The sequence below is a fragment of the Coenobita brevimanus genome, chromosome 113 (genome assembly GCF_032717465.1).
Source record: "Coenobita brevimanus isolate Jiangsu-jjx chromosome 113, ASM3271746v2, whole genome shotgun sequence".
NCBI lineage: Eukaryota > Metazoa > Arthropoda > Malacostraca > Decapoda > Coenobitidae > Coenobita > Coenobita brevimanus.
In genome coordinates this window covers 21,074,235-21,088,788 of record NC_137066.1, presented here as the reverse complement: position 1 = coordinate 21,088,788, position 14,554 = coordinate 21,074,235, and the positions used below count along the sequence as shown (strand labels likewise).

Here is a 14,554-nt window from a genome sequence, read left to right as displayed (position 1 = left end):
GTAGTAGTAGTAGAATCTAACCCAAACTCTGCCAAAATTAACAGGGCCACACATTCATCTACTCCACATTCAAGCCCATGGAATCCTGCCTTCACCCCACAGACCTAAACATCCACACTTACAATAAATAAGGACGATAAACATTAGTAATTCATTTATTTTTTTATTTATACATTAATATTGACAATTAGTCTTTTTTGTAATATCTATATATTGTGTGTTATCACTGCTGGCCAAGTGTATTTAGACTGGAGGGCTGATTCGACTAGTAACCAAGGAGACTCATTTCTACCTCGTAACTAAGGCTCACTGAAAAATACATACATAGAGAGAGAGAGAGAGAGAGAGAGAGAGAGACATTAGGGAAATTTTCGTCCTTTTGCAGCTTATTTCACGTAACTCAGTGGCGGAAAAAGACGATACTACGGCTCTACATCCTTTCCACAGCACTTCTTCGTGACTAGCATCATATTCAAGTGTTAATCTCTTGCTACACCTCGACACTGAAGGAGAGATGGCAATTTTAGCGGAATATGAGGACAAAAATAGTAGACTAACCGACCACTATTGTTGTTATGGAAGAGGGTCGATAGTGTCCCTGTGATAGTGAACTACTGCAAATAATAATAATAATAATAATAATAATAATAATAATAATAATAACAGTAATAGTAGTAGTAGTAGTAGTAGTAATCATAATAATCATAATAATAATAATAATAACAGTAGTAGTAGTAGTAGTAATAATAATAATAATAATCTTTCTATCTATCTATTGCCAGACGCCTCAATAATAATAATAATAATAGTAGTAGTAGTAGTAATAATAATAGTAGTAGTAGTAGTAGTAGTAGTAGTAATAATAATAATAATAATAATAATAATAATAGTGGTAGTAGTAATAATAATAATAATAATGATAATAATAATAATAATAATAATAATAATAATAATAATGATAATAAAAATAATAGTAGTAGTAATAATAATAGTAGTAGTAGTAGTAGTAGTGCTGGAGTGAGAGAACTGTTTTTGTGATAGTAAGGCGTGGATAGTTGCCACTGACACGACTATCAGTGTGTGTCAGCCCTGATAGTTGACTACTGCTGGGATAGACGGTGGCCAGATAGTAGGTGTAGGTAGTAGACTATCTGTGTGATGCTATGGCGTGGATAGTGCCCCTACCAGCCACCAGTAGCACCATTTCTATAGCGATTTATTTTGCATGGCGGGGTGGATGGGGTACTTCAAACCGTAACACCATTTCCAAAGCGATTTATTTTCCATGGAGGGTTGGACGGGAATACAAGGCCAATTCCAGGTGATACTGCAAACCGTAGCACCATATCCTTAGCGATTTATTTTGAATGACGGGGTGAATGGGAATACAAGGCCAATTCTAGAGGGTACAGCAAACCGTAACACCATTTCCTTAGCGATTTATTTTGCAATGCAAGGTGGATGGGAATACAAGGCCAATTCTAGGTGATACTGCAAACCGTAACACCATATCCATAGCGATTCAGTTCTAGATGGTGCAGCAAAGCGTAACACCATTTCCTTAGCGATTTATTTTGCAAGGCGAGGTGTGGAGTTGATAGTAGACTATTTCTGTGATGGGAGGGCGTGGATAGTACCCCTGGCAGCCACCAATAGTCTCAGTGATTGCATGGCGAGGTGAAGTTCCCTGTAAGGAGGAACTAACAGCACACTGACACCATCCACATATCTGATGAAGCACTGGATGGCTTCTTCCCTCTTCCCTTCATCCATCTGCCGACATCCTAACACGTACACTGAAAATATACAATACATACAACACAGTGCAGTGCGATAGAACACATGTATTGCTGTTGTTATTCTTATCGTGGTAGTAGTGGTAGTAGTACTAGGACTAGTAGTAGTGGTGATGGTGGTGGTGGTAGTAGTAGTAGTAGTAGTAGTAGTTGCAACAATAAAAAGAAAATTACAGTAATAATATAGAACTACTACTAGCCTACTACTACTACTGCTACTACTTGTATTCATAATAATAATAATAATAATAATAATAATAATAATAATAATAATAATAATAATAACAGCAACAACAACAACAATAATAATAATAATAATAATAATAATAATAATATACTTACCACTAAAACTACAACAACAACTGCTACCACTACTACTGCTGCTACTAGTAGAAATGACGATAATAATAATAATAATCATCATCATCATCATCATCTAACCCTGTGTTGCCCCATGAGAAGCTTAGCAGCCCGGGGCTAGGCAATTTGGTCCTGACATTTGAGATGAATGACCAGCCTCACTCATCCCTGAGTGGCATTACGTGAGCAATAAACCCCAACCACCCCTTGTACATAAACCTGCACCGGATCAGTCCGATTGGAGCGCCATAATTACCCACTAAACCTGTAACTGTTCCAAAGGTTTTAGGAGGTTGAAAAGAGGCTGATTTCAGACTGGAGTCTTAGTAAGTGTCAGTAACTCAGTGACAACGGTTCTTCCAGGCCCACCCTGGCCTGAGAGGGTCCAGCAACACTACATACAACATTTATGTTACTGCTGCTACTACTACTACTACTGCTGCTATTGCCCTCTTCTCCTTCTACTACTGCTGCTGCTGCTGCTGCTGTTGCTGCTCCTCTACTACTATTTATACTGCTGCCACTGCTGCTGCTACTACCACAACAACGATTTCTATGACTAATGCCACTGACGATACTAGCACAACCACTACAACAACTAATACTCTTACTGCTTCTACTACAGCTATTTTAAGGTGGCGTCACACTGGGCTAACATGCGAGCCAGTTTTGTGAGCCGCTGGCCAAACTGACCCAGGGTGAACGAGATTTCGCTTGCGAGGCGAAATGCATAACAATTTTCGCTCACAGCTTGTTGGTGGGATTAGAACCCAAATGAGCCTATATTAATTTTGTAACTGGTGAGAAAATATTCTGTTATTCACAGAAGGAAACTGTAACTAAAACTGTTAAGTAAACATTTAATTCTTGTGTTTTTTATTCATTTCTATTTTTTTTCTTGTGACATTAAATCAGTATTCGGAGACTGGTGGCCAGCTGCGGAAGTTGTCTGCTTTGTTTCCAAACAACAAGTGGAAATCAGATTGTGACCAGCATTTTACATGGATCCCACAGCAAGGAAAACTCTAGTAGACTGCTTTGTGGCTCTGGAGTTGCTAAAGTACGTGAGGCAGTTACAGAAACTGAGGAAAAGGGAGTGGGTACTCCATGGTGGTTTGTTTACAAATGAACACGAGGCGCCAAGGCAGACGACACTGTTAGCCGTTTCAGCCTGCTAAAACACACGAATGTGATAAGCATTCAACTCTGCTAGACGTTTTGGCTCGCAAAACTGGCTCGCATGTGAACCACTTTTAACCCAGTGTGACGGCGCCTTTACTTACACTTATCTAGTTGGTCCAGTGTCTTCATCATCGTTACAACGTTGTTAGACGCGGCACACTCCACACACTTCACATTGGACTGGTTGTTGTGGGTGCGTGGGGGCAGCTGTGCACGGCATGTCTGGCAACGCAGTACACGTCGATCCACCATGTTGTCGTACGTGGGCCAGTCCTCCTTACACGCCTCGCACCCACACCTAGGACACAATACACCCCCGCAGAGGACATCAGTGTGGACAAAACCAGATGCACAGTATAAAGGGTTAGGCCAGTGAAGGTATAAGGCCCACATACTGGATTTCACATCATGCGTGGTGTTTGAAGCAGTATGTGTCGTTGTTGTCTCTTGAGGTGCGGAGGGATTAACATTTTTAATTTTCAAACCATGATCATCTATAGTGTGTTTATTTTCACTTGACAAAGATCCATACTTTCCTTCAGCACAGGTAATGGAAAAGTGTTGTCATATTGGAGAGTTTATTTGACTAGTAACCAAGGAGACTCATTCCTACCCCATAACAAACACTCATCAAACAATATGCAACCACAACTTAGTATTTAGGTTATGGCAGTGGCCCAGGCCCGCCAGGTGAAAATAAACAGACTACAGGTGTGCACTATTGTCACGGCGCACGACTCTGAGGTAGTCATTATCGTACCCTGGCAACCTACCATTCAAAAGGGCGTCCACTTTCGTATCATATCATACACGAATTATATTATTTCGCACGAATATGTTATACACGAATATTATTATACACGAACATATTATACACGAATCAAACGTTCTCCCTATGTGTCAAGTGGGGTTGGTGGAGGATTAGTGCCCCTCCCTGTAAAACAATTAACTCTAAGCCCATGGCCACCCCGTTTGGGATACATGGCGTCTGGCAATGAATGAATGAATGAACTTGCGTTTCATGTTATACACGAAATGGGACGCACTTTTGAACGGTAGGTTGCCAGGACAGGATAATAACAACCTCAGAGTCTTGCGCCGTGACTATGACGTGCAATAAATGGCTATGGGAAATACAAAACAGTGCAGGATTGACACAAGTAACGCTCACAGCCGTCCCAACACCACACGAGTACTGGGTGGCGTACTAATTGCACCACCCAGTACTGAACCAACCCTTGTACCTACACCAGTATCTAGAGAGAAGTTTGTGTGGTGGTGGTGGTGATGGTGATTCTGGTGGTGGAGATTGTGGTGGTAGTGGTGGTGGTTGTGGTGGTGTATACAGATGATAATGAGTTTTCAAGACAGGACTATCTATCTATCTATCCATCTATCTATCTATCTATATTTTCTATCTATCTATCCATCTATTTATCTATCTATCTATGTCTTCTATCTGACTATCTGTATATATTCTATCCATCTATCTCTCCGTCTAGATCATCTATCTATCTATATCTTTATCTATCTATCTATCTATCTATCTATTTGTCTATATCTTGTCTGTCTGCCTATAATATTCTATCTCTGTCTATCTATCCATCTGTCTATCTATGGCCAGACATCTTAATCCTGGAGGGGGTGACCACAAACAAATCGCCTCCATGTCACCCTGTTCTCTATCATTAGGTTGTCCTTCCTCTGCTCACACTGCTCTCATTCATACACCTCTCTCTCTCTCTCTCTCTCTCTCTCTCTCTCTCTCTCTCTCTCTCTCTCTCTCTCTCTCTCTCTCTCTCTCTCACACACACACACACACACACACACACACAAACTCTCTCTCTCTCTCTCTCTCTCACACACACACACACACACACACACACACTCTCTCTCTCTCTCTCTCTCACACACACACACACACACACACACACACACACACACACACACACACACACACACACAAACACAGACACTCTCTCTCTCTCTCTCTCTCACACACACACACACACATACACACACACACGCACACACACACACGCACTCACTCACTCTCTCTCTCTCTCTCTCCTAGTTAGTCTCTCACCTGAACCAATACCTGGAGAGCAGTTTTCGTTGTCGTTGCTGCCTGTCGTGGTGAGTAAATATGGGCCCGTAATTCTCGGCAACCACGTCACCCGGAGCCAAGGGACGCAGGCTGACGATGACCATGCGATCCCCTTCGAAATACCTGCTCAGGGGCGAAGGACTGGGTATTAACTTGCTGGAGGGACAGGGAATTAGTTTACTGCCCAGGAGTGAGGGACTGGGTATTAAATTGCTGCCCAGGGATGAGGGACTGGGTATTAAAAAAACACCTTGCCATATAAAACGATATTAGCCAGTCGTATCCAAAAATAAATCGGTAAAGAGAAGGTGTTAGGAAGCAGTGGTGATAAAAAGAATAAATAAACAAAAGGATTACTGAAAGTCTGTGAGAGAGAGAGAGAGAGAGAGAGAGAGAGAGAGAGAGAGAGAGAGAGAGAGAGAGAAATACCTTGTAACAGCCGGGAAACATGAATGGTTACAGAAAGCCACGGTCGGGTAGATAGCCAAGCCTATGTACACGCTCTTGGTGTGCTTGAAGTTATTCGCACCCTCGGCAAACGACATTCCCGTTAGCTGTAGAAATGGACAAATAACATCAACAACTATTTAAATTATATATATTCAACAACTATAATTACCTACATGATATATAAGTATCCTACGTGTCAAGTGGGGTTGGTGGAGGATTAGTGCCCCTCCCTGTAAAACAATTAACTCTGAGCCCTTGGCCACCCCGTTTGGGATACGTGGCGTCTGGCAATGAATGAATGAAATATATAATTAATGTCTATAACTCAGCGGTTCAAATCTGGACAGCGGTGAGGTTTTGTGAGGACCCCAGCTCCTTCCTGTCTTCAAAAAGGGGGAAAGAAATATATAAATAATTGTCTTTAACGTGACTTAGCTGTTGAAATAGACGAATAACATCAACAACTATTTAATTTATATATATCCAACATCTATAATTACCTATCTTCAAAAAAGGGAAAAAAACAATAAATATATAAATAATTTGTCTTTAACGTGAACCAGCAAATTAATTGTATTATTTTTTCTTACTCTGTTTTTCTCGCATCAGAATCGCCAATGAACACCATCATTACTTTAGTCCTCACATCGTTTGTACCAACGCTCAGGGAATTAGCTAGAAGGAATACAGGTCATGTTTCATACTAATAATGTAATGATAATTCAGTCACTCAATGACAGATTTGTATTATTAGTATTTACATTTACAACGCTGGGTGGTAATCATATAACCAAACCATACGTGCTGCCTACGTGTCAACAAGTGGGTTGGTGGAGGGTTAGTGCCCCTCCCCGTAAAACAAATAACTCAGAGTCAAATGGCCACCCCTTACGGGATTATGGCGTCTGGCAATAGATAGATAGATAGATAGATAGATTTTTGTGCCTTTGGGTGGGAAAGAAGGTCCGGATGATGATGATGATGATGATGATGATGATTTTTGTAGATTATTTTCATCAACATTTCGAGGCAAAAAAAATCCATGTGGCTTGAGTACGTTGAAATGTGTTCTTACCTGCTTCTTATACTACATATTGAAGTAAGGTTCATCCGTACCCTTGCCTCGTAGAAAACTGTCTCTAGACCTTCACATATAGTAATTCAGTATCCCTGTTATATACAATTAATATCTATAATTATCTTCTTTTTTTCTTATGTGAGGAAGAAGGAACCAAAGGCCATGAGCCCGCAAAACTGTTCCTTCCAAGAGAAAAACAAAATACAAGAGAGAGCCAAATTCAAGGTCCGATCATTTCGAGATGCCTGGACACACTGCGTTTGAAAGACTGGATATCATAGGCAGCAGGAAATACAGACAGAGGGAGACAGTTCCAGAGTTGACCTGTTGCATAAATGAAGGGCTGGACACACTGCGTTTGAAAGACTGGATATCATAGGAAGTAGGAAATACAGACAGAGGGAGACAGTTCCAGAGCTGACCTGTTGGATAAATGAAGGACTGGGAGTAACGGTTAACTCTTGCATTAGAGAGTTGGACAGAAAAGGCATGCGAGTTACAATATAATATCTACATTATATATATTTAACATCAATAACTATCTATTTAACAGCAACATTGACCTACATCGATAAATTGCCCTCATCTTGAATGCTAAGTTGTTGCAACAGATTATGTATTTGTGGAAGGAATTGATATGTGCTGGAGAGAGAGAGAGAGAGAGAGAGAGAGAGAGAGAGAGAGAGAGAGAGAGAAGGATAAAATAGACAAAAAGATAACCAGAATGGCTGAATTTGAGAGAGAGAGAGAGAGAGAGAGAGAGAGAGAGAGAGGATAGAATAATAAAAAAGATAACCAGAATGTCTGAATTTGAGAGAGAGAGAGAGAGAGAGATCTAGTGTACACCTACCTCATGTGCGTTGAACTGTACAACTTGGAGGTGCCGCAGCAGCAGCCCTCCAATGTACACCTCATCCTCCCCTAACCCCTTGTCTGGCGGACCTGCATGCACAAGAAGAAGACACCTTTGAATTTCTGCATATCAACCACACGAGATATTATTGTTATTATTGTTATTATTATTATTATTATTTCACTCATCTTAAATGTCAGGACCAACTGCCTAGCCCCGGGCTTCTACGCTCCTCATGGGGCAACGTAGGATTGGATGATGGATGGATGGATTATTATTATTATTATTATTATTATTATTATTATTATTATTGTTATTCAGCATGTAAAAATTATGTAATGGGGTAAATGGGGGCTAATGGGGGTCTTTGAGGGCTAATTGGTGGTTGTGGGGACTAATGGGGAGTTAATGGGGGCTAATGGGGAGTAAATGGGGACAAATGGGGACTAATGGGGGTTGATGGAGGCTAATAGGGGTTAATGGGGAGTTAATGGGGACTAATGGGGGTTAATGGGAGGCTAATGGGGGTTAATGGGAGGCTAATGGGGGTTAATGGAGGTTAATAGGGGTTAATGGGGAGTTAATGGGGACTAATGGAGGCTAATGGGGGTTAATGGGGACTAATGGAGGCTAATGGGGAGTTAATGGGGACTAATGGGGAGTTAATGGGGACTAATGGGGGCTATGGAGTGTGACCTTCATCGTCCCAGGGCCCAAAGAAGTGTGCCCGCTGCAGGATCTTTAGCAGGAAGGACGCCAGGAGGGAGCGATGGAAGAAGTCCTGCGGGGCCCTTTGCTCCTGCAGCCCCGCCAGGTGGTACAGGCTGAGGTAGTGGCTGGGACGGTGGGGCTGGCGTGCGCTGGGCAGGCTGGGACTGGCACGCAGGCTGGGACGGAGCTGGGACGGGTGGACACAGGTGAGAAGAGAGATTGGACATAGTCTGGACATTTAAGGGAGAATAGACAGTTTGGACATTTAATAAGAGAGATTGGACATCGTTTGGACATTTAAGAGAGAATTGGCATGGTTTGGGCAATTAATAAGAGAGAATGGACATCTATCTATCTACCTATTGCCAGACGCCTTAATCTCGTAAGGGGTGGCCACAAACAGATCGCCTCCATGTCGCCCTGTCCCCCGCCATTTCATTGCGTGAGTAAATAATTGCGTAACAACAACAACAACAACAATAATAATAATAATAATAATAATAATGATAATAATAATAATAACAATCACCACCACCAGCCACCACCCACAACAACCCAGACTAAATCACCTCTTTGAAGAAGCTAAGGCCATGCTGTGTGATGACTCTAAGGGCGAGGTATGCATTCAGGGAGACGCCAGAGCCCTTGAGTAGGTCCAGGAACTGACACTCCCATCTGTGGTAGGTGGAGAGGCCTTTGTCACGGCAGGAGGCGCTGCAGAAGGCCACGCCAGAGCACGTAGGGCACGGGACGGGGGCTACCAGTCTGGGGGAGAGATAGATAGATAGATAGATAGATAGATAGTTAGATAGACAGATAGATAGACAGACAGATAGATAGACAGACAGATAGATAGATATATATGGGTGGATGAATGCATAGAGGGATGAATACAGAGAGTTACTGATTTTCTGAATGGTTAATAGTTAGATAGATAGATAGACAGACAGATAGATAGATAGATAGATAGATAGATAGACAGATAGATAGATAGATAGATAGATACATGCATAGGTAGGTAGGTAGACAACAGACAGACAGACAAACAGACAGACAAAACATCAATAGTAATAATTTTTGGTGTGGTGTGGTACTTGGTGTGGTGGTGTGGTGGTGTGGTACTTGGTGTGGTGGTGTAGACAAAGGAAAGATATCTAGAGGCTAAAAACTTGCACACACACACACACACACACACACACACACACACACACACACACACACACACACACACACACACACACACACACATACAACACTGGAGGTCATAGCGAGAGGGAAAGACAAACAGGGGAAGACAGTACATACACACACACACACACACACACACACACACATACACACACACACACACACACACGAACACACACACACACACACACACACACACACACACACACACACACACACACACTGGAGGTCACAGGCAGAGGGAATTACAGACAGAGGAAGACAGTTGTACACACACACACACACACACACACACTGGAGGTCATAGGAAGAGGGAAAGGCAGACAGAGAAAGACAGCTGTACACACACACACACACACACACACACACACACACACACACACACACACACACACACACACACACTGGAGGTCAATGACTGGGAAATACAGAATGAGGAAGACAGTTCTACACACACACACACACACACACACACACACACACACACACACACACACACACACACACACTGAAAGCCATAGTCAGAAGGAAAAACAGTACTGGGTTTAGCAGTGAATTGGTGTTGTGTTTCGTGTTACCTGGTGAGCTGGTTTACCCCCTCCGCCTCCCAATACCACGTGTAACAATAAATGTAACTGGTATTATTCTTAGTGAGGTGTATTGGTCGATGTGTTAGTATGGGGTGTAGGGATGGTATTCTTGTGCTGCCTGGTGCCCTGGTTTACCCCCACAGCATCCCAATACCTGGTGTAACAATAAATAAAAGTGGTATTATTCTTGATGTGGGGTATTGGTCGGTGTGTTAGTATGGAGTGTAGGGGTGGTATTACTGTGCTAGCTGGTGTGCTGGTTTACCCCCGCCGCATCCCAATACCACGTGTAACAATAAATATGACTGGTAGTATTCCTGATGTGGGGTATTGGTCGGTGTGTTAGTATAGGGTGTTGGGGTGGTATTATTGTGCTACCTGGTGTGCTGGTTTACCCCCGCCGCATCGCAATACCTGGTGTAGCAGTGCGTACAGTTGGTTCCACTCTTCGTGTCCATCAAAATAGCTGCGTAAGGCCTCTCCGCCATCAGCACTTCACCCGTGGGAACTGGCCCAGTCACCACGGCATACCTTCCTGTGAGAGAGAGAGAGAGAGAGAGAGAGAGACAGACAGACAGACAGACAGACAGACACATAGATAGATAGATAGAGATAGACAGATAGATAGGTAGAGAGAGAGAGGGATGGATAGATAGACAGACCAACAGAGATAGATAGGTAGAGAGAGAGAGAGAGAGAGAGAGAGAGATGGATAGGTAGACAGACCAACAGAGATAGATAGATAGGAAGAGAGAGAGAGAGAGAGAGAGAGAGAGAGAGAGAGAGAGAGAGAGAGAGAGAGAGAGGCAGACAGACAGAAAGACAGAGATAGACAGACAGATAGATAGACAGATAGATAGATAGATAGAGAGAGAGAGAGAGAGAGAGAGAGAGAGAGAGAGAGAGAGAGAGAGAGAGAGATTAGTTCTGGGCTCGTATTCTAAGTACCTTTGGATAATACGTAACGCGTCTTCCTTAGCGATTTAGTCTACGTCGCTAATATGACAAATAAACACGCCTCTTGTTTCTGTTTGATGCATGCTCAAGATAGATAGATAGATAGATAGATAGATAGATAGATGGATAGATAGATAGACAGATAGACAGATAGACAGAGGGAAAGAGAAATGGATGGATGGATGGACATGGAAAGACAGATGGTTACACACACACACACACACACACACACACACACACACACACACACACACACACACACACACACACACACACACACACACACACACACACACACACACACACACACACACAGCTAGACAGATAGACAGAGATAGATACACACACACACACACACACACACACACAGCTAGACAGATAGACAGACAGACAGACACACACACACACACACACACACACACACACACACACACACACACACACACACACACAGATAGACTTACCCTGGTCATGTGTGTGTTTTATCTCCACCACCGAAGAGGCGTTAGGCAGGGCAGGGCTGGGGCCAGCGAACAACTTGGCTCCACCACTAACAGATCGACTACTTGCGTGGACGGCTGCGGGGTTAAAAAGGAGGATTACAGGGTGACGTGGAGGCGATTTGTTTGTGGCCACCCCGTATGGGATTAAGGCGTCTGGCAATAGAGAGATAGACAGATGGATTAAGAAGGAGGATTACATTAAGAAGGATTAGGTTAAATATATGAGAGAGGGGGGGGACAGGGCGACGTGGAGGCGATTTGTTTGTGGCCACCCCGTATGGGATTAAGGCGTCTGGCAATAGATAGATAGATAGATAGATTAAGAAGGAGTGTTAAAAAGGATTAGATTAAATATATGAGAGAGGGGGGGACAGGGCGACGTGGAGGCGATTTGTTTGTGGGCACCCCTATGGGATTAAGGCGTCTGGCAATAGATAGATAGATTAAGAAGGAGTGTTAAAAAGGATTAGATTAAATAAATGAGAGAGGGGGGGACAGGGCGACGTGGAGGCGATTTGTTTGTGGGCACCCAGTATGGGATTAAGGCGTCTGGCAATAGATAGATAGATGGATACATTAAGAAGGAGGATTACATTAATAAGGAAGGATTAGATTAAGTATATGAGAGAGGGGGGGACAGGGCGACGTGGAGGCGATTTGTTTGTGGCCACCCCTATGGGATTAAGGCGTCTGGCAATAGATAGATAGATAGATAGATTAAGAAGGAGTGTTAAAAAGGATTAGATTAAATATATGAGAGAGGGGGGGACAGGGCGACGTGGAGGCGATTTGTTTGTGGCCACCCCGTATGGGATTAAGGCGTCTGGCAATAGATAGATACATACATTAAGAAGGAGGATTACATTAATAAGGAAGGATTAGATTAAGTATATGAGAGAGGGGGGGACAGGGCGACGTGGAGGCGATTTGTTTGTGGCCACCCCTATGGGATTAAGGCGTCTGGCAATAGAGAGATAGATAAATAGATTAAGAAGGAGGATTAAGAAAGAGGATTACATTGAGGAGGAGGATTACATTAAGGATTATTTTATTTTTATATTTTGGTTCACATAGTGCTACTCAGGGGCGGGGGAGGATGGTCTCTTTCTAACCTCAAATATCTAGGTTAAGTAGCTCAGCCCCGCGCCCCACGATCAGCCTACACTCCGTTTACTATAACTTGGCCTAAAATTTCCATCTGTCCACCTTGAATACTGATGCTAGTCACGAAGAAGTGCTGTGGAAAGGATGTAGAGCCGTAGTAACAATAGATTAACACTAGAATATGATGCTAGTAACGAAGAAGTGCTATGGAAAGGATGTAGAGCCGTAGTAACAATAGATTAACACTAGAATATGATGCTAGTCACGAAGAAGTGCTGTGGAAAGGATGTAGAGCCGTAGTAACAATAGATTAACACTAGAATATGATGCTAGTCACGAAGAAGTGCTGTGGAAAGGATGTAGAGCCGTAGTAACAATAGATTAACACTAGAATATGATGCTAGTAACGAAGAAGTGCTATGGAAAGGATGTAGAGCCGTAGTAACAATAGATTAACACTAGAATATGATGCTAGTCACGAAGAAGTGCTGTGGAAAGGATGTAGAGCCGTAGTAACAATAGATTAACACTAGAATATGATGCTAGTCACGAAGAAGTGCTGTGGAAAGGATGTAGAGCCGTAGTAACAATAGATTCACACTAGAATATGATGCTAGTCACGAAGAAGTGCTATAGAAAGGATGTAGAGCCGTAGTAGTAACAGATTAACACTAGAATACGATGCTAGTCACGAAGAAGTGCTATGGAAAGGATGTAGAGCCGTAGTAGTAACAGATTAACACTAGAATACGATGCTAGTCACGAAGAAGTGCTATGGAAAGGATGTAGAGCCGTAGTAACAATAGATTAACACTAGAATATGATGCTAGTCACGAAGAAGTGTTATGGAAAGGATGTAGAGCCGTAGTAACAATAGATTAACACTAGAATATGATGCTAGTCACGAAGAAGTGCTGTGGAAAGGATGTAGAGCCGTAGTAACAATAGATTAACACTAGAATATGATGCTAGTCACGAAGAAGTGCTATGGAAAGGATGTAGAGCCGTAGCATTGTCTTTTTCTGCCACTGAGCTACGTGAAATAAGCTGCAAAAGGACGAAAATCTGGGCCAAGTTAAGGTGAAAGGAGTATAGCCTCTCTCTCTCTCTCTCTCTCACACACACACACACACACCGCTCGCTGGTGCAGTGGTAACGTTCCCGCTTGCCAACTGGTGGACGGGAGTTCGCGCCTCGCTCAGGTTGCGAAAAGTTTCACTGACGAAGTGGGTGGTTACTGTCCCCTTTGAGCAAGGGGATGGGTGTGTGCGTGTGTGAAGGTCACAGCCTTGCCCTTAGATCGGACTATATGAGCTCTCAGCTCCCTTCCGGGAGGGTAAAAGCTGACGATCACGACCATCAAGTGATCCTGACCGACCCGACCCGGTGAATTACACACGCCTCACCTCTATCCTCCTTCCCCACGCAACCATCCATTTTTCTATCAAGGTCCCTTTTCCACGCCTCCCTCTTCTTCCCGTCCATAGATGCTTTTGGCAGTGACTCAGCCGCCATCCTGAAGGCTTCCTGGGCCTGACTATACACCCCCTGTTGAATGTAGCACTGCCCTCGTCGATCCAGTACCTGAGGACACGTGGACAAGGAGTTTGGGTGAGAGACTGACAAGGAGAGTGTATGTGTGGTGAAGGGATGGGGAGGGGAAGGATGAGAGAAT

At 43.2% G+C, this 14,554-nt stretch overlaps 1 protein-coding gene across 2 annotated transcripts in view; it reads right to left on the bottom strand.

Annotated features, from left to right (window-relative positions):
* Positions 1 to 856: 856 nt before the first annotated feature.
* Positions 857 to 14,554, bottom strand: part of LOC145418290 (protein-lysine N-methyltransferase SMYD4-like) — a 22,761-nt gene continuing 9,063 nt past the window's right edge. Inside the window, exons 6-15 of one of the 2 annotated variants that reach the window (XM_080286730.1) lie at positions 14,286 to 14,463; positions 11,737 to 11,850; positions 10,730 to 10,850; positions 9,107 to 9,302; positions 8,523 to 8,724; positions 7,824 to 7,915; positions 5,875 to 5,999; positions 5,437 to 5,568; positions 3,440 to 3,636; positions 857 to 1,796 (exon numbers count right to left, since the gene is read on the bottom strand). In XM_080286730.1, the coding sequence (XP_080142856.1) occupies positions 1,606 to 1,796; positions 3,440 to 3,636; positions 5,437 to 5,568; positions 5,875 to 5,999; positions 7,824 to 7,915; positions 8,523 to 8,724; positions 9,107 to 9,302; positions 10,730 to 10,850; positions 11,737 to 11,850; positions 14,286 to 14,463 (1,548 nt within the window). In that variant the 3' untranslated portion in view covers positions 857 to 1,605. Of the gene's footprint in view, positions 1,797 to 3,439; positions 3,637 to 5,424; positions 5,569 to 5,874; positions 6,000 to 7,823; positions 7,916 to 8,522; positions 8,725 to 9,106; positions 9,303 to 10,729; positions 10,851 to 11,736; positions 11,851 to 14,285; positions 14,464 to 14,554 lie in introns of both variants that reach the window. The other variant, XM_080286728.1, reaches the window with a different exon arrangement.